Source organism: Perognathus longimembris, chromosome 16 (genome assembly GCF_023159225.1).
Source record: "Perognathus longimembris pacificus isolate PPM17 chromosome 16, ASM2315922v1, whole genome shotgun sequence".
Classification (NCBI taxonomy): Eukaryota; Metazoa; Chordata; class Mammalia; order Rodentia; family Heteromyidae; genus Perognathus; species Perognathus longimembris.
The window spans coordinates 9,857,159-9,878,409 of NC_063176.1; the positions used below are offsets into that span (position 1 = coordinate 9,857,159).

The window sequence follows — 21,251 nt, forward strand, 5'->3', positions numbered from 1 at the left end:
TTCTATTTCCATTCTATTTTAAACTTCAGGCACGACCCGCCTTTTTTTGCAGTGAAGGACTTGAAAAGACAGCGAAGGACCTGATTACAAAGCTTGATAAATGATTTAGCAATAGGGAATTATATTCTGAGGATTTCTCATCTTCCTGATGTCAGTAAAAACAAGAAGAAGTACTAATGTTCTGTACATTTTACAGAACGGAAATACGGCAAAACTTTTATCTACCTGATGAGACAAATAATTTCACTCCAAATTTTGTTTATGTGTAATTTAGAAAGATATATTACAAGTTACTGGGACAGCACCCAGCTAGCATCATAAAGTTAAAGATCATACACCACAAGATAGTGATAGCATTTTAAGAAAGAGATGGGGAAAATGAGGGAGGAGGTAACAAGTTGGATAAGAAATGTATGCACTGCCTTACATATGAAATCGTAACCCCTCTGTACATCATATTGACAATAAAGAAATAAATAAGATTTTTTTAATAAAGAGGTGTGTTAAGATTGATTGTCAAATAGGAGCTTGCAAGAGATGGTAGCTAGATCAGCAGACAGGAGAAAGAAAGAGAAACAAGCCCAACTTTCATTGAGTATGAATTGGAATTCAATATCTTGCACTTGCAAAGCCTGTCTGAATCATGGCTCATGCTCTTTTTGGTTTTGTTTTAAAACAGGATCTCATTCTTTTGCGCAGATTGGCATAGGCTCCATTCTCTTACTTAGGCTTCTTGCACAGTTCTTTTTTTTTAATTTATTCATTTCTTTTTTGTCAAAATGATATACAGAAGGGTTACAGTTTCATATGTAACATTGTGCATACATTTCTTAGTTCCTTACTGGTTGAAATGGGAGAGTCTTGAGAACTTTTGACTTCAAACTACAATCTACCCAATTTTTACTTCATAATTACCTAGGATTATGGGCATGAGATACTGCTTCCAGCTAAAATTAAGATTTTTGTAGAAAAAAAACAACACTTGACTGTTGATGTCATGAAAGCCAATCTAAGCCTTATTTTGGATGTAAAACATTGTAATGCATGAAAATGTAAGTAAATGCCAATTTGAAAATAGTTGAAGTTTTTAGCAAAAAGTCAAACATAAAACAATCTTATAGCCTCCTTTTCATGTTCTCATCCATTCATATATTTAATAGATTAATGATACTCCCTGCTTCTTGGTTCTTATATGGAAATTATTGTTTTTACATTTTTACAAATGTTGCTGTTTTCAGAAATCTCTGCAGCTGTTCAGATGTAAAGATTCAAACTAAACTGTATGTGTATATGGAATTATCACAACGAAACATTTTGCATTATTCTATAGGCTGATAAAAACCATTTAAAGAAAGAAAAGTAAGGAAAATGGAAGGAAAAACATAAGAAGTCCTTTGAGACTGTGCTTGGCACATACAACACAGTAAAATTTACCTTTCTTTTCATGGGTTTTCAAAACACTTTGTTCCCTTGCTCTTGTATCACTTATGGGCTTGAAAGCTATTTTTCCTCTCTAGATGGGGTTAGAATCCTACTACAGATTGTGTTTTGTTCTTGTTTGCAAGAAGACAGGAGACCTGATGGAGTAGACAGGTTTCATTAAGATGAACATAATATGGCCTTTGTAAATTATCTAATGGTTGTCTTGTTGGCTCAGTGTCCATTGTTTTCAAATGGTTAAAACAGATAATGCTGAGGCTGTAAGGATTTTGTTCTTGTGATTTGATTAGATACCACAAAAGCAACTGCTGTGAGTAGTTGTATCTAAATACTCAATTATGCTTACATCCAGAGTCTGACTTGTGTACTTGTAACTTTCCAGAATTGCTACCATAAAGCCCAAGGTGGCATCACAGCTGCTTAACTACTGATTCTCTGACTTTGAATGTCTAAGGAAACATTTGATTGTCTTCTCTTTTAAACATCAAAGTACCCATTTTGGAAGTTTAGGTGATACTAAACAGAGATGGTATTTAAAACCCTTTCGATTACATTGACAAAAAATAAAAGTCAATCTGATTATAGAACAGTGATTACTAAAAGTTGAGAAGGGGATAACAAAATGTAACCAGTTTCACAGTAACATAATGAACATTGCCACTGTTATTTTGTAGCGCAACAGTCAAATGTTTTAGAAAATAGTTTGCTAGCTCTCTTCTTTACTGTGAATGTAATTCTCAAATATCAACATCATATTATAATACATTATAGTAGTAATAACTGTAATAATGTGTCTCGTCACTTCTGATTGTTTAAATTGATTTAAAAGATTTTACTTTCTTTAGTTTTGTGACTGTCTTTGAAACAAACAAAACTCACCTCAATATGCTCTTACCTCAATCTCAATTACTTTTTAGTCCACGAGCTGGCACATATTGGTTCAAAATCACTTCAGAATTTTAGACATTATAATTTTAGTGCAATTCATTCTTAGTATAGTCATAATTAATTTTCTTCACTTTATATCTTAATATTTATATATTGTGTGATAAAAGCGAAAGTAGGGATTTAAAATCATAACAAACATATAATTATCCTCTGTTCTTATTTAAAGGGAAAACCAATATAATCGCTTTGGTTGTTTGCTCATAGTGGGGAATGAACTCAAGGTCCAGTTACTGCTAAGCAGACATTCTACAACTGCGCATCCTCTTTTCCATTGATTATTTTTGAGCTAAGGTCTAGCTTTGTGCCTATGTCTCACCTGGAATACAAGCTTCCAACTTATGTTTCCCTTTTTTTCTAAGGATGAGAAGTGTTCACCACTGTGCCCAGAATCATGTTTTCCTCATAGCTGGGATAACAGGTGCATGCCACTTTGCCCAGCCATTTGTTGAGATGAAGCCGTGGGAACTTCACCCTAGCTGACCTCAAACATGTGCTCCTTGCTTTCCAAGTAGTAAGGATTATAGTCTTGAGCGTCTACACCTGATTCCATAAAAAGTAAATGGTAGGAGAGAATGCACAATTTTATTATCTTGATGATTGTCTTGATCCAAAAACATTTAAAAATAGTTTACAGTCAATCATTATTCTTAGGTTTTTTTATTTTTAATTTTTTAAAATTTTTTTGCCAGTCCTGGGCTTGAACTCAGGGCCTGAGCACTGTCCCTGGCTTCTTTTTGCTCAAGGCTAGCACTCTGCCACTTGAGCCACAGCGCCACTTCCGGCTCTTTTCTATATATGTGGTGCTGAGGAATCGAACCCAGGCCTTCATGTGTATGAGGCGAGCACTTTACCACTAGGCCATATTCCCAGCCCTTCCTAGGTTTTTTGAAAGAATTGGTTTTCACAATAATATTTGTAACATAGATTGGCAATTTTTAATTATTTGAAAGTATGCTGTTTTCTTACAAACAATGTGGGATTTTATAGTCAAGGAGAGCCATGGTATCCCAGGAAAAAGGGTTTCTTCACTTGCTGAAACACAAGAGACAGTTTTTGGAGAGGGAAAATCCCAAGCAGACTTAAACAATGAAAAATGATGTGGAGAAAAATAGGCTGGGTGCAGTTTTGATGCCATCCTGCATAGTGGCAGAATCTTTTATGGGATACCTATCTAATGATCATGTTAAGTCTCCACCCCAACCTGTGATTTTGAGAAACACGTAAGGCAAAAGTGAATGGTGCTGAGGCTGTTTTGCATGTGCTTACCTCTTACCATATGGAATTTGTGACTTAGTACTCAAGGTCATCACATAGGAAAGTCTTTAATATTATTTTATGTATTAATTTTTGATAGTCTCATAGTCTTCCTTCCTCAAGCTTCAGACGAGTAGGATTGCCAATATATGCCATAACTCCCTAAGACTATTTCTACAGCAGGGAGATCACTAGTAAATAATGTGAGAAAGTTAGAGAACTACTAGACTCTCAAAAAATTAGGCTGAAATTTTAATGTTATTTATATAGCTTTCTAAGATAGGCAGTTAAGATAATCACTGTAAATAAGGCTTTGAGAATATCTGAACAAATGTGACTGAACTAAACTTTGACTATCTCATTTTATACAATTCAAGGGACTGTCAATTTGCTCTGCATATCATTACAATTAAACATTACTATTTAGAGATCTATATTGGGCTAATTCTCATATAAAAAACTATCTCATCTAACTTTATTGATTTTTTAAAATGGGTTTTCATGTTACTGTAGAGGTTATGTACAGAGGGGTTACAGTTACATAAGTAGGTACAACACAATAAAAACAAATCTCTTGTTTTCATTTATTGATATGGACAAAAAGGAACTCTATTATACTGCTGGTGGAAATGTAAACTTTTTTGACCACTCTGAAAAGTGGTGTGGAGGTTTATCAAAAGACTAAACATCTGGGCTGGGGATATGGCCTAGTGGCAAGAGTGCCTGCCTCATATACACGAGGCCCTGGGTTCGATTCCCCAGCACCACATATACAGAAAACGGCCAGAAGGGGCGCTGTGGCTCAAGTGGCAGAGTGCTAGCCTTGAGCAAAAAGAAGCCAGGGACAGTGCTCAGGCCTTGAGTCCAAGGCCCAGGACTGGCCAAAAAAAAAAAAGACTAAACATCGAACTCCTTATGACCCAGCAATTCCACTCCTGGGCATTTATCCAATAGAGCACAAGCACCACATTGAAGTGGCCTTCACAACCATGTTTATTACAGCATTTTTTTTTTATCATAGCCAAGATATAGATTCAAATCAGATGCCTCTCAGTGGGTGAATGGCTCAAGAAAATATGCTATCTATACACAATGGATTTCTACTCTTCCATTAGAAAAAATACCATTTTTAAGGAAATGGAAATACTTGGAAAAATTATATTAAGTGAAGTAAGCTAGACTCAGTGCAATATAGGTTGTATAGTTTTTCTCCATTTGCAGTAAGAAGAATGTGTCTATGGATCTACAAGTAAGGACACTGTATGGCAAAAAACAACAACAACAACAACAACAAAACTGTGGGATATGATAAATTAAAGAGCTCTCTAGACAGTCATACAGTGAAACCAAAGGGGGATGTTCATACTGGCCGATCACAAAGGCTCACAGACTATGTGCTTTTAATTATATAAAATAATATTTTTGATACTGAAATTCCACTCAGGGAGTCAGGATTTCAAGGCAAGTGCTCTACCCCTGGACACCTTGATCCCCAAAGATTACATTTTTTAATTTGCTATTTTCTTGAGTTACTATCTATACAATAACTGTCCTTGGTATTATTATACTGAAAAATACCTATTCTGCATAAAATATCATAAGTTCATTAATAAAAAATGGGAAAAAGCAAGCCTAGAAACTATTCACTTTATTTTTTTTTCTGAAACTTCTATAACTACTATAACTACACTACTATAACTATAACATACTAAATGAATAATATAAATCAATAGGAATTGTGTGCATGTACCTGTGTATACATTTATATCCATATTTTTATTCAGTACCTGACACATAATAAATACCTAGCAAATATTTTTGTAACGAATCTATCAGTATTTTCTGAGTAGTTTGGTTGGGTGCACTCTTTGTGGTTTGGCTTTAAAATTCTAGATGGAGAAATTACTATATCTTTTAAGCTTAATTCAAATTTATTCTACTTTAATTTTTTTTCTTTCTCACTATGATAAATTTATCTTTTCTTATGTGCCAGAGGAAATGACTCTGTGAGAAACATGGTAAGATGATAAAAATAAATACATATGGATAACAAGTTTAGTATTTCTGCGGTTTTCCTTTAAACTTCGTCTTTTCTATCCTACCTATTCCCTGTAATAGAATCCTTTTAATAACTGTCAAAGGAGGTATAGGAGGGGGGCCTGATGATGTGGTCAGTGGTAGAGCTCTTAACTTTCAAGCCCTGGGTACAATCCTGAGCACAACTATTGAAGGAAGAAAAAGAGGAAGGAAGGGAGGAATGAAGGAAGGAAATGTCATACTTCTAAAGATTTTTAGTAAACTGTAGGTAATATGTCATTTTCCTTCTTGTCTTTTTTTTTATGAAAATAAAACCGAGTGGAGTCCAAATCCAATTGACTTTGACTTGCAGTTCTGCTTTTATTGCACCGACAGGACATTGATTCTTTGTGTTCAATTCAACAACAAGCTAGATAGCTTCCTGAAAAAATGCACACAGAAGGTGTCTGATTTTACATCATTGCTTTACTTAGTCATATTTTAAGACTTGTAGGAATTACTTTCCATCTCTCCAAGTATGCATGTCCACTTTGGATATTCAGGCTCGTTTTGGTAAACTATCAGATCCTGTGCATCATGTTGCTTGACCATGTCCAAGTTATTCACCATTTTTAAATACTCCCAAATACAATAGGCATTGAATTTCAGTATGTATTAAACCACTATTAGGGTTATTAGATTTAAAGTGAACAATCTAAAATTCATCACTTAAAACTTATGAATTTGACGTTGGATTCTAAATATGTTACATTTTTAGATAAATGAGAAATAGTAATTTAACATCACTGACAATTTACAGAATCATTTTTAGACGCATATTAAATTATAAACTAAGTCTTTTGTAATTGTCTGATTTTTTAATGCTAACCCATAAAGAACATCAAACAATTCAGGAAAACTAATTCATAGATACTCAAATTCTGTGAAACTTCTTTACAGGTCAAGCAATTTTTGAGAAGCATCCTATAAATATAAATTTTGCAATCATCCTTTTCTCTGTTTTCATCTATTATATGTTTTGCAATTAGAGACATGATTTCCCCCCACACTTAGGAAATATGATATATACAAAAAGCAAGTATTTTAAGATCTTTTGTATGGGCAGCTACGCAATAGCTATCTTGTACACATGTGTCTTTGGAGACTATCTCCTTTCATTTCTGGAATGTCAAAAATCTCATTAAGTGTCTCCACATATGTTGACAAAATTGAATGAAACCTCAGTAATATAGATAGCAAATCACTTTACTTTTTAATCATTATTGTGTAAGCTTGTATAGGATATACACATGTTAAGAAGCTATTCTTAATTGTAAGACATTCAAAATTTTCAAAAATTAACATTTCTATGGTCACCTATAAAGATATATAATTAAAATCTAGTTTATATTTATACAAGGTGCTAAGGTCTCCTTTTAAACTGTAATTACTTTATAGATAATCAAGATGATTTTAACCTATGGTTTTCGAAACAAAGAACTATAGACATTGTGTGTTTGTGTGTGTGTGTGTGTGTGTGTGTGTGTGTGTGTCTGTCTGTCTGTCTGTCTGTCTGTAGGCTTGAATTTATGGCGTGATCACTGACCCTGAGCTATTTTTTTCTCTCAAGGCTAATACCATACTACCTTAACCACAGCTCCAATTCCATTTTTTTCGAAGCTTAATTTGTGTAAAGAATCTCACAGATTTTCCTGCTCAAGCTTGCTCTGGGCACTAATCCTCAGGTCCCCACCTCTGGAGTAGCTGGTACCTTGCTGACCCAGGCGCTGTACTGTACCAGCACAGCCGCTGACCCACTGGCACCTGGCACCATTATTTATTTTAATATGATTCAACCCATCACATGCTATATTATTGAAAATGTGATCATTAATAAGTTGAAAAAAATCAGCTCTTCACTATGAAAAGTCTAATGTGCAGTTTATCACAGTTGCCCACAATTCTTTTTTGAAAATAATCAGTATATGTAGGTTAAAGCAGCCCTAAATTAAAAGAAGCAATTGTGTCCAGAAATATGAAGCTATAGATACCCTAGTAATAAGTAGTATTCTTTCTTGGTGGCAAACCCAACTATATTCAACAGGGAATTGGTATCTTTTGTGGTCACATTATTTTTTTTTCTTTGTGTTTAAAATAATTTCTGGCTTATCTCATCCTAGACCTGTGAGATTCGATCTCCACCATTGCATTCACATACCATGACCAGAATTCTCTCCCTCTCATACCTGTTCCAATTTTTTTTTTCTGTGTAACATGTTCGCATTCATCTTCTTCCATTGTTTTTTGTGTACTTCGTAGAGTTTTGAAATAATAACATTATTTTGCTTTCGTTTTCAGTGCTGTCATTGAGTTCTGTTAACATGACCACTCATTTTAACCATTGGAACCACTGGAAATTATAGTGAAAATATCCCCCATAAGAAATTAAAGAAACACAATCCTGATCCATAGCATAATAGTTAATTCTTGAGAAAAATCCAATAGAGCTCAGGTTGGTCACACACTGAATTCGCATATGTGTACCTCAGCACCCAAAATAAAGCAACCATTAATGACCTAGATTCTGAATGGCCATAGATTCTGAACCTATGTCAGCATTCAAGTAGAAAACCAGGAGGCACTAGAGAAAAATGTAACAATCCTATTCCATCCACTCAACTCTACACATAGAGCTGAGCACATTTTCTAGGCTGACTTGGTTTGATGATTTCTTACCTTCTGCACTGATATCTGAAATTGGGGCTGCTTAATATCGTGATAAGGGCTTCATCAAGACAAAAGATGGAGTAATAAAACTAGGACATTACTGAGCAATTGGTCACACTATAAAACCCTATGTTACTGCACGGTAGAAAACAAGCTAGGGAAAATGACTTTTGCACTTCAGTTTCTTTATCAGTAAGCTACATTTAGGTATTCAGTATCTTGAAAGATTAAATGAGAAATAAAATAATCATTACTAATAAAATGTAATGTTTTGAAGGTTGTAAATAAGCTGTAAACACTAATAATATTAATCACATTTTGTCCAGTGCAGAAATGGTCAGGATGAAATTTTCTTTCCTTTTTAAAAAATAGTTAAAAATAATAATTGTACAAAAGGGTTTCTGTACAACATTTCCATTTATGAAAACATTACACCTTGATCAATGCCACCTCTCCATTGTTTTCCCAAGATGAAATTTTCTGTCTGCTTCTTTATAATTCTTCCTTACCGACACCAGAGATACTCCTAGTTTTATTTTACTTTCTCTACTGTTGATCACTAACTCTCAGCTATTGTAAGGTAGTTATCCTCCCTTTCTTTTTTACCATTGCTTTTTTCTTTTCTTAGTTATGATAGTTTTGTATTTGGTTTATCAAATATGGTGACTTAAAAATATTGCAGAAAAATCTAAAAATATCAAATATATTAGAGTGCTTCATTATGTTTTTGAAACTGGAGTGATTTTCCTGAATAAATTCAAATAAATACATAAGGTACCTGGATATCAATGTTACTGTAGATCCTTGTTATTGTTTTCCTTTTACTAATGAACATTCAAACATATTTGAATTGATTTTTGTTTGATACACATTTGCAAGTTATTAGCAGTTTATATGGGTTAATCTGCTATAAAAATAAGAAATCTAATCATCTGGTCCTACTACCGGGTTCCTCAACTGTGACATTCGTCTTGTTCTGTAAAAGGCGATCTTCATTTCCTCAGACCATTGAGCCTTTTGCTTTCCCTTGGGCTTGTGGAGTGACTTTTGTGCCTGGTGACCTAGTTCCCAAGATTTAGAGAAATGCTGGGAACTTTTTTCACAGAGTTCTGCCACAGGCACCAGAATATAGGCTTTTCAGAATCCTACTGGCTTCTGTGAAACCTGCAGTTCAAGCTCATGTTTTATGCTCATGTGATTCATTACTAGTAAAGCAAAAGTCCATATATTTGTGTGCATAAAATTTTGTGCTATTACAAATATCTCAGAAGAAACAGGTTCAAGAAGCAAATTTAAAATCATACTATTGTGCTTTGACATGTGTGGCTTAACATTACAATAGCACATTATGCAGAAAGTAAAAGAAATTGTTGATAATTACAGTCCTTCTGTTAATAACAAAGTGATTATTCAAGCAGGGCCTAAAAACTACAACTATAGACTTATATTTAAAAGCAAATCTAGAGCCATCTCATCCAGAAATATTTATTCAGTAAAAGTGGAAAAGTATTTTAAAAGTCTTTTCATCGAATGTAACTTGTAGTGTTTGACAATAAAGTTTAACTTATATAAGAGATTTATATATAGGATGAATTATTTTAAATCCTGAAACAATCTCATTCTCTATTTTGGCCTTAGTTTCATTAAATATATGCACGTCGGGCTGGGAATGTGTCCTAGTGGTAGAATGCTTGCCTAGCATACATGAAGCCCTGGGTTCAATTTCTCAGCACCACATAAACGGAAAAAACCAGGAGTGGCACTGGCTTAAGTGGTAGAGGGCTAGCCTTGAGCACAAAGAAGCCAGAGACAGTGTTCAGGCCCTGAGTTCAAGCCCCAGGATTGGCAATAAAAATAAAAATAAAAATTATATATATATATATATATATATATGCATGTCTTTACTGGCATGTTTTAGTTCATGTGGTCTGAGTGGCTTTTACAAGACATGGTTTTTGCAGCTATCTTTTTCCTCATCACCTGTCTGCCTTGCTGTGTGATACAACCACAGGGATAAAGCAGTTTAGGTGAGATGAAAAATAAAAGAGAAACCCAAAGCTTTCTTTGGGTCTTACTAAATATTTGTTGCTTCACATATCAACAAATACTAAATAGCAGATATTTTCTGAATGAAGATTCTATTCTAGAGAGTGTAGAATTATTGAATGCCTAAGAAATCAGACTGTCATTCTCCTCTGAGATTTTCTTTCCCATCTCCTTCATCTTCTTAGGAAGATATTAAGATTTTTGCTTTTACTTTTTGTTTCTTTTTAAGTTTTATAAATTTTCTAATGTTCTTTGTAGTAGGCTATATTGCTTTATGGCATGGGTCTGAAAAAATTCAAATGTCAATTGATTCTTGATTTGTCTTTTGTCATAAGTTAGGGAATAAAATGTTGATGAAGTTGTGGTCACTTCTGATTGCTGTTTAAAAATGGCTTACGTATGTAATTCTATCTACTCAGTAGGCTGACATCTGAAGATCTTGGTTTGAAGACAGCCTGAGCAGGAAAGTCTGTGAGACTCTTACCTCCAATTAACTACCTCAAATCCAGAAGTTTAGCTGTGGCTCAAGTTGTAGAGTACCAGCCATGAGTAGAAAAGCTAAGGGACGGAGGCTAAGCCCTGAGTTCAAGCCTCAGAACTAGTACTAAATAAATAAGTAGTAGAGAGTTAGTTCACCATTTTCCCAGTTTGAATATCCCCAAAATCTAACATAAAGTGTTTTCTAATATAAAAAGAAACAACCAGAAAAAACAATCTATAAAATATGAAATTTGTTAAGGAAAGAATCAAAAATAGAGACATTGAATTTAATGATACAGGCAAAAGTAGTAACATGTCAACAATGCTCACAGAACAGTTTTGAGTGGCCCATGCCCAGATGTATTTCTAACTGACCTATGCTTCAGTTATGTATATATCAATCACATTTTTGTTTCAAGGTGAAAGCAACCACTCATCCATCTGCTCATCTGAAAAATACATGAGTATACAAGTTCTCCCCTTTTTCACATTTTTATTTGTTCAGCTTCACACTTTGAAAGATTATGCTGACTTGGAAATTCCTAGAAGTGAACCACCGTGCTCTGATCTGAATCAGAACCTGCCTCATATACAGAGGCCACTTCACTGTTGTTACCGCATGAAAATCTCCCCTGGAGATAGTCAGTGAGATTATTCTGAAGTTTGCCTTCAAATCTTGATTATATTTGAAGGAACAGAAATGAAAGTTGAATATTTAGAGCTTTTCAAGAAACTGAGAAAGGAAAGAGGAATGGAAAGCCACAGACAATTTCTCAAATTTGTTCTTCCATAATGGCTCACTTCAAACTGTTGTACTATAAGAATGCTACAGCTTCAAATAAACCTTTCTTGGGTGGAGCCAAACTCGCAATGAGTGAACATAGAGGAATCCTAAAACAAGAGCAGAAATAAAATGCTGAGTAGACCAACCAACTCAACATCTGCGGAACTCATAGGACTATTTTGATAGAGCCTCTGAAAGCAGATGCATGAAATAGAGAAATGCTCATGAACTTTTTGTCTTGCTCCTCAGCTCTATTCTCTTTTATGCTGCTATTACAGATAGTGATTCAGAATACTTACTTTTCATATAACAGACTTTTTAAAAATTTAAACCCTTTCAAGGTTGAGATTTCCTTATCTCCTTAAGCCACTCAATATGAATATAAATCCAGCACATATCCACATTCTTTTAGATCTCAGTTAATAAATGGTGTACACATGTGAATAGAATTAACTAGGGACTTGAAAAATGCATACTTTTACGAGCTCAGTTTTCAAATTCAGATAAAGGATTTATAGGACATGAGAATTATATTTTATATAGATACATACAAAAATAATATCTGAATCATTCAAAAAAAATCGGTCGTGACAACACTTCCCTAAGTATACAGCTTAATTTTGTGAATAAGAAGTCCCCAGCAGGAGTTGATAAAAATCAAAGAATTAAAGAAACAAAATGACTTCTCCTTGAAATGCTTGCTTATCCACAGTTCAGTTAATGCACTTCAGTTATTTATATCCCTGAAAATGTTATGTGCTGAAGAAGCATCCTGGTGCTATTATCCTCCCTGAATGCCCAAATGATTCATACCTCAGGGAAAACAGAAAATGCTTTTACCTATGGCACAGAAAGTGATCTGTTCGCCGTGGATAGGGGAGCTAGCTAGCACATACGACTGTATCGAGTGGTTCCTCCGCCCTTGCCACTTAAAACCTTTTCGTTGTGTTCCCCAGCACAGTGACGCTGTCCACGACCTTCTCCTGGATGTGATCACGTGGGTTGGCATTCTGCTGTCTCTTGTGTGTCTCCTGATTTGCATCTTCACCTTCTGCTTCTTCCGTGGCCTCCAGAGTGACCGTAACACCATCCACAAGAACCTTTGCATCAGCCTCTTCGTAGCCGAGCTGCTCTTCCTCATCGGGATCAATCGGACTGACCAACCAGTAAGCCACCCACGCCGACACGTGCAAAGAACGTGCTCACATTCTCCCAGTACTACAGAAAAAGAGAACAACTGAGAAAAAACAAAAAACAAAAACACAACAGATTGAAAGTATATTTTATTTTAATTGATAGTACATTTCAGAAGTGACTCAGTTTTACTTTTTTCATGACTTGTTTTCAGAAAGGATTAGTGATTATATATTTATGAAGACAAATTTTTGGCTATTCGAGTTATGGAAAGATTGTCAGTGTTAGGCCTGCATCCTTATATGCGCAGCTCCTCATTAATGAACCTCTGACCTCTGAGTGCTGTGTTTCTGACAGGTCGTGGGCCTAGATTGACACGTCATTGTTACTTAAATCCCAAGTTCACAGTTTACACGAGGATTCACTCCAAGGGGTGTACAGTCTCACGTTTTTAGACAAATACACGGCACCATATAATCGATCTTTTAAAATCCTGGCATATTTTACAGCTCTGACAATTATGCCATATGTATTTACCTTTTCTCTCCAAGCCATGGAAAACACTTTTGTTTTGTTTTTCTTTTAGTCTCCATAATTTTGTTTTCCTTTTCCAAAATGTCATAACACTTGAGAACATATACTATATGTAGCTTTATAAAGTTGGCTGTCATCTACTAGTGATGCATATGTAAGTTTCCTTCGTGGCCTTTTGTACCTTGATAGCGCATTTCATTTCAGCACTAGTATTTCCACCACAATTTGTTTATACGTTAACCTATTCAAAGGCATCCCCATTGCTTCTGTGTTGGCAAACATAAAGAGTTACTATAAACATGTGTGCACTAGATTTTGTGCTGACACGCCTTTTCGACTTCTTTAAGTGAATACTAAAGAGCAAAATTATGGAGTTGTATGGTAGGCATATGTTAATTTTTTTAAAAATCACCACGTTGTCTTTCAAAATGGTTACATTGCTCGTGGTTTTATCCAGTAATAAGACACCATTTTTTAAAAAAAAAAATCTGTTTCACAGTCTTAATTAACAAGCACATATATGCATTATACATGTTTTCAGTACTTTATTCATAGAGATGAAATTGGGATAAAGTTAATAATATGATAATTAAAAGAATATTTGTCTAACAAATATGATTGTTATTTTTGAGGTTCATGATATATCCGTATCATGTCTAAAATGAAGTTATCCATGGACATATTTGGAAAGCAGAATAAATGACAAGTCAATTTAGAACATATAAGCTCTTCCCAAATTTTGGCACTTTTTTGTGTGGCAAATGGATTCTTTCACCACTTTAAATGCAAACTTCAGTTTTTGTTGCACCCTATTTAGTTGTATTGAGGAAGGAAGGGAGGGGGAAGAAAAAGAAATAAAATAAAAAAAGAATAATACTAGTCAACTATTTTAGGTAAAAAACCAAACAGAAAGTAAAATATATATAATATCTAATGCATTCCAGGTGCTTTATGCCCTTTGTAATTTTTGTGAGACCCTTTATTAGATATTTGTATATAGTGTATTTGTTCTCATGACTAGAACTGAAAAGGAAAGGAAATTTTTCATTTTTAAAATTTATCATATTTATGAGCATAATAAATAATTAATTCATTTAATAGTGTTCTCTAGTATATGTCCATATGCATAGATTACTTAATAATATAAGTTCAGTTGAATTCATGTCTATGATTATGCATTCATGATTAATGACTGTAAAGGATATAATTATGGTGAATATATTTTAATTGCTTAGCCTACTTACTTAAGAGCCTCTCCAAAATGTACATATACATGAATAAGCAATCAAAGTACACATTTTCTCCAAAAAGTACAGTTCTAGAGTTTTAAAAATTAATAGTTGAAATTCTAAGTCTAAAAAAGCAATCAATGAAAAATTGTGCCCGTTTCAAAGAGGATATCACTTACCCTTGTTTTAAGCTGTAATTCAAATTCTGTGTCATTTGCTTTCATTAGCAATCTTACTTTTATTTTCATTTCCTGATATTGCGTGTGATCCGAAAATCTGTAGCAAAGGTTGGATGCAGCCCAACGCGAATGGCTGTAACACAAAGAACAGTGATGGAGAGAAAAGCAAGGAGCTGCAGCTCAGCGAGCTTGTCTATCCTTTCCTGCTGGCTCCATGTCCTCTCCTGTGTCCCACACAGAATGGGCCACCTGCTTCCTTCCCACCTCAGTCTTTAACTTTCCTGTTTCCCTTCATTGACATCGTCCAAATGCAAGCGTCCTGACCTCCTCCGCCTCACTTCTAAGGGACCATACTAATTAACGGCTCCCGTTATGCCTAATTTTCCTCTTTTTCTACCTGAGATAGTAGGCGGTATATGTTTGAGTTGGAACTTCTTGTCAGAAGGAAAGACACAAAGAAGTATGATTTCACGAATTAACAAACAAATGATAAAGTAAGATGAAAGTCATGATACCTTGGGGATATATATGCATGTATATGTGTATTTATATGTATGCATATATAGACATATACTATATGTATATGGGTAGTTTGTTTTAACCAAGCTTACATAGATTGATATGTAGAACAATAGCAATAATAAAGCAGAGAAAGAAAAAAGTTGAGAACATTTTATTTCATTCACATCCATTTTACTCCTAACAAATATAGATTTTTTTAAATGCCACATTAAATACTATATGAAATAAGACAGGAAAAGATATATTAGCAATGACTGGTAGTTAATAATCTCTTTCCATGATTATTAGTTAATGATATTTTAATGTAACTATTTTCCTTGGGTTTAATATTTCTCTAACAGCTTTTTAAAATTTTATTTCTTATGTTTCTATTGTGTTATTATTGGTGTTTGAACTCATTTCTCTGCTCCAGGCTGGTGTTCTGCCATTTGAGTAACACCTCCACATTCTCCTTTTCATTTGTAATTAAAGAAGTTAGAGGATCAAATGTAATATACATATAATTATGTTCAGGAAATTTTTCCTGAGACTATATGAAAATCTCTAGACAAAACTCAGTAAAGGGCTGGGAATATGGTCTAGTGGTTAAGTGTTTGCCTCGTATACATGAAGCCCTGAGTTTGATTCCTCAGCACCACATATACAGAAAAAGCCAGAAGTGGCACTGTGGCTCAAGTGGCAGGGACAGTGCTCAGGCCCTGAGTTTAAGCCCCAGGACTGGCAAAAAAAAACACCAAAAAACAAATCTCTAGAGAGAACTCAGTAATAACTATCCATACATTCTCATTAGACTTTTTGCTTAAACATTAATATTTCTCTTTCTTTTTTAAAATACTACCCTGTATGTCCATCCATAAGCCATCATGAAAGTTAAGGGCAGTTTTCAAAGACAGGTAACATGAACTTGTTTTTAGCATGTGCTTTTGGTGGTTAGCTAGGCTATACTTTGCAGACCTCCTTTACTACTGGCAGATTATTAGCAGGTGGTTTAGTGTTCAGGGAAGTTTCTGACTATTCCTTTGGGAAGCTGTTTGACTGACTCACATGTTCTTTTCCCTAGATTGCCTGTGCTGTTTTTGCTGCCCTCTTACATTTCTTCTTCCTGGCTGCCTTCACCTGGATGTTCCTGGAGGGAGTTCAGCTGTACATCATGCTGGTGGAGGTTTTTGAGAGCGAGCACTCACGGAGGAAGTACTTTTATCTGGTGGGCTACGGCATGCCTGCTCTCATTGTGGCCGTGGCCGCCGCTGTGGACTACAGAAGTTATGGAACAGACAAAGTGTGAGTTGATTGTGTTTGCTTTTTGTCTTCCTCCCTTTTAAAATCTACTTTCTAATAAAGCTTTGGGTTCTATTGGTTTAATCTACTACCTAACGCATTAAATGAAGGAATTCAGAAACAACGGATATAATCAATGCAATTTTAGGTTATATATTGCTTGTGGGTTGAAAAGGAAAATATTCTTTTCGAGCATAACGCTTACTCTACATCATAACTTGGAGTAAGATGTAGAGATGATAATTCTGTTATTTTTCACAGAGCACTGAAACATTTGTCATGCAAGGAGCCAGTTACATTAAAAGCAGTGTACTGAGATAAGAGAGAGAGAGATGCCTAGCCTAGATGGCTTCTTGCTTTCCTATTATATCTTGAAAGACACTGGAAAGCCTTTTGCTTGATGAGCAGGAAGACCACAGGAATAGAAATATTTTGTGTTTTTCCTCCTTTTATTTCTGTGTTTTGTGGGGTTCCGTTGTAAATTTTATCTTCAGTAGAACTTAAAATAAGTGTGGCACACTTAGAGATACACAGCAAACTGGAAAAAGAGTTCCACTGAAGATGCTTCTTGACAATTGATATCCTCAAAGTGAAGGAAAGGTTCCATAGAAGAAATAGAAAGAAGTCTGAGACAGATCTCTGATGAGAAAACATAGTGAAGATGTAGACTAGGGAAAGAAACTAAAAATAGGGAAGGGACAGAGGTAAACAGACCCTTAGAGAGAGAATCATGGAATTGAAGGTCAAGGAAAGTGAGAGAAAGTTTCAAGTTGACATTTTAAAACCAGTGGTGATTTATGTCAAAGATAATTCAGGTAAGATAAGCATTGGAGAAAAATCATTTGACCTTTGCAACAACTATTTGGAGAAAGTGTTGGAAGCAGAAGCCAAATTGGAAGGTGTGAAGAGATAAGTTTGTATACAGAAAGTAAAGTTTTTAAGAATTATATGTAGTAATTTGACTGCAAAATAGTGATCATATTAGCTCTTGTGGTAAAAGTAACCAAGGAAATTATGAGAGGGAAAAAAAGATGCCTTATGGGTTTGAAGGTTCCCATCAAGTGTAAGCTGTGGAGTTCTGTTGAATGAATAGGTAAGGGCACGTTGCAGAGACAGGAGATTTGAAGGGCTTTGAAGTGAGACCTCTGGAAAATACGTTAAAGAGCCAATTAGACATTAATAAAAAAAGATTTCCAAGCAGCAGTGAAGGCTCAGATAAGGTTAGAATACATCAATTTGTCCAGAAGTTAATAAGCCAGGTTTCATGACTTTCCACTAACAGTCAGGAGCCCTAGCCGACTGGCAATAAAGCAGCTTGCTTCCCAGAAATGAGAATCCTAATGATGGAACAAAAAAAAAAAGGACACCAGAATTATCAGAAGCTTAGTGAACATAACAGATGTGTGGTGCCTAGGCACCAATAATGCAATAAAAAAAAATATACCTAATGCCTGTTTCCTTCTCTCTCTCATGCCCCTTCCTACCTTCCTTCCTTCCTTCCTTCCTTCCTTCCTTCCTTCCTTCCTTCCTTCCTTCCTTTCTTTCTTTCTTTCTGCCTCTCTTTCTTTCTTTCTTTCTTTCTTTCTTCCTTTCTTCCTTTCTTCCTTCCTCTCTTTCTTTCTTTCTCTCTTTTTTCTTTCTCTCAGGTAAAATGGCAGGTTATAAAACTATCCATCTGGGCACTGATGGCTCATGCCTGTAATCTTAGCTCTTCAGGAGGTTGAAATCCAAGGACTACAGTTCAAAGCCTTCCTAAAGCAGGAAAGACTCTTATCTCTAATTAACCATCAAAAATCCAGAAGTAGCTCTACACTTCATTGCTAGAATGCTATATCCATGATCTAAGGGCATAAATAATAGTATGTAGAGGTAATGAATAATAATTGATATTGAATCTGACTTTGAGAACTATTGTCAAATATGAGCTCATTCTTATTCAGTAACAACAATGGGACAGATGAGGCTTAGAAAAATATATTATCTGAGGTTGCCTCTAAAGACACTTTAGGAAAGAGGTGTTAGACTGATCATTGTTGTGTGCTTCCTATAAATACAACACCTGTATTGATATGCTTCACATGTCACAAAAATCACACCTTTAAATTGTACACTTCATTTGTAATTTGTTCTCAGAATGATATGCTCTGTACCATTCATTTCAGCATCATTTCATCAACCTGCAAAGACCCCATTAGCAGTCACTTCTCCTAGATTGTAGGATTTTACCTTTTATTCAATGCACTCTCCCCTTAAAAAAATTAATTTGAGTGAATACTATTATTTTCACCTTCCGGGACTTCAAATACTGTTCTTATGTAGTTCCATTTTGTTCCCTTGAAGATCCTGATTTGTTTTTCTTTTTTTATAATTATCATATTTCTCTCCTTAGTTATTTGCAAGTTTTCCTGTTACTGAATTGATTCAACTTGTTTGCTTTGAATTTCAGTGATTTATTTGGAGTCAGATGTCATTTCCTGCATAGTAGAAATCTGTCTTCTCTTAGAATCAATAATAGACTGTCTCTGGCGACGTTGTGAAAGCTTTGGCCATTGTTGCTTTAATTTCCTGCACCATAACTGGAAGATCTCATTTACTGGTGTTATTACTATATGGGAATAAAGCCTAATTTATTTCCAAGGCACTGATTCAAAACAAACCTTATAATTATGACATTCTTTTTAGGCCAAATAAAAAGGAAAACAGAGATCAAGAAAAGGAATAGTAGGTAACACTTAAAGATGAAAGAATAGGAAAAGAAGTCAATAAAATTTTATCACAAGCAGACAGAAGGCATTTCAATGTCTCTTTTGTATATTAAAAAGAAACAACAACAACTGTCCACACAGGAGCTTTCCTGCTCCACAGGAAAAAATGATTCACATCTACTTTTGAGGAGCTCATACAATCCAACAACTCTACAATGATGTCTTTTCTAATGAAGATGCAGCTGTTGATGGCATTGTAACAATGACAATCCCCACCCACCCTCATAACTGAAATAAAACATTTTTTTAGAAAAGAAACAGATCATTGAAAACAGAACCTTTGCTCAATTATCAAATGTTCATTTGACAAACTGCTACGGTCTTAATCAAGACATTTTCTGAAAGACAAAGGCAAACATTGACTTCTATGCAACTCGCATGATTTCTGCATAAAGAATTCTGTAACTTGGTCCTCAATGTCACCTGTCTTTGCTGTTCTAGTTTCTGTTACTGTTTATTCTTTTATTTTATTTCATGTGACCTTACCCATTCCTTGTCCACTTTCTGACCGGTTTGCCAAGTAACTTTTAATCTTTGTTTCTTTGGTTTGTTAGCTAATATCTCCTTCCTATACATCATGGTAGGTTTTAAAAATAAAATGTATGCAATCTACAGACAAATATAAACTGCAATTGATCAGAATTCAAAGAAATACAGGCCATTTTCAGTAAATTAAATATAGTAAACTGTTATGTTTTGGAAGTCTTTTACATTTTTTTTAGAACTCCATGATTCTTACATTTACTCTGGTTTCACCCAAAGAGAGCACATTCATAGTAAAGCCATGTAATATATGTTACAGTGAGTCATATATGAAATGGTTCACCCTTTTGACTCCTATTAATCTATTTAATCGCTACCTTATAATGATAAGGAGCTGTTGGTTTGCAAACCTTTCCATAATTATAAAAGCTTTTCCTTCTTAAAAGTAGAGATTCATATGAACATAATAAGATAGATTTAGAGATATAATTGTTTTTGCAGGTTTGAATAAATATTATTTTGGTACAGATAGAAATGCTATCATATTTCATCTGGCTGATGGATTATGATGTGGTTTTCTCTGAAGCGTTATTAAGCTATTGAATTTATTATGTATCATGCACACACACAAAGCATACATAATTTGATCTTGAAAAGTTGCTTCATTTGGCATCAATTCACAATGCTTATAGAAGACTCATTATTTCCAACTTAAAAAAATTAATTCATTTATTGTCAAAGTGATGTACAGAGGGGTTACAGTTTCATATGTCAGGCCGTGAGTACATTTCTTTCTTTTTTTTTTTTTTTTTTTTTTTTGCCAGACCCAGGCCTTGGACCCAGAGCCTGAGCACCGTCCCTGGCTTCTTTTTGCTCAAGGCTAGCACTCTGCCACTTGAGCCACAGCGCCACTTCTGGCCATTTTCTATATATGTGGTGCTGGGTAATCAAACCCAGGGCTTTGTGTATACGAGTCAAGCACTCTTGCCACTATGCCATATTCCAAGCCCCTATTTCCTACTTTCTTAAACAAAATGTTTTATTTATCTCACATATACTCAGATTTTATAATAATATTTGGATACAATAACCTGACATTTGACTCCTCAAATGACCAAATGTCTTTTTTAGACCAATGCTGTATGACTGGACCTCGTCTAAATTGCACTATTAATAATGGGCATTTATTTCCATTTATCTGTTTTTATGTCTTTTTCCAAACACCGTACCCTTATTCTTGTTAACATTTAATGAAGCCACTCAGTAGCATACTGTCAGAAGATGAGTCTACAAAAGTCTGACATTGGCTTAATAATTCTATCAAAACTTCTTGGAAATAGAGTTCTGAACACTGATTTTATTATCTGGAGCCAATCAGTTCCTCCAAACTTTACTGCCTCAATAGTGCCTCAAAATGCAAGTGTTAGTAGTA

At 34.8% G+C, this 21,251-nt stretch overlaps 1 protein-coding gene across 5 annotated transcripts in view; it reads left to right on the forward strand.

The window, feature by feature from the left end:
• Positions 1-21,251, forward strand: part of Adgrl3 (adhesion G protein-coupled receptor L3) — a 648,664-nt gene that overhangs the window by 559,952 nt on the left and 67,461 nt on the right. For all 5 annotated transcript variants that reach the window (XM_048363857.1, XM_048363853.1, XM_048363854.1 and 2 more), the window contains 2 exons: positions 12,652-12,861; positions 16,354-16,574. In XM_048363857.1, coding sequence (XP_048219814.1) covers positions 12,652-12,861; positions 16,354-16,574 — 431 coding nt within the window. The remainder of the gene's footprint in view (positions 1-12,651; positions 12,862-16,353; positions 16,575-21,251) is intronic.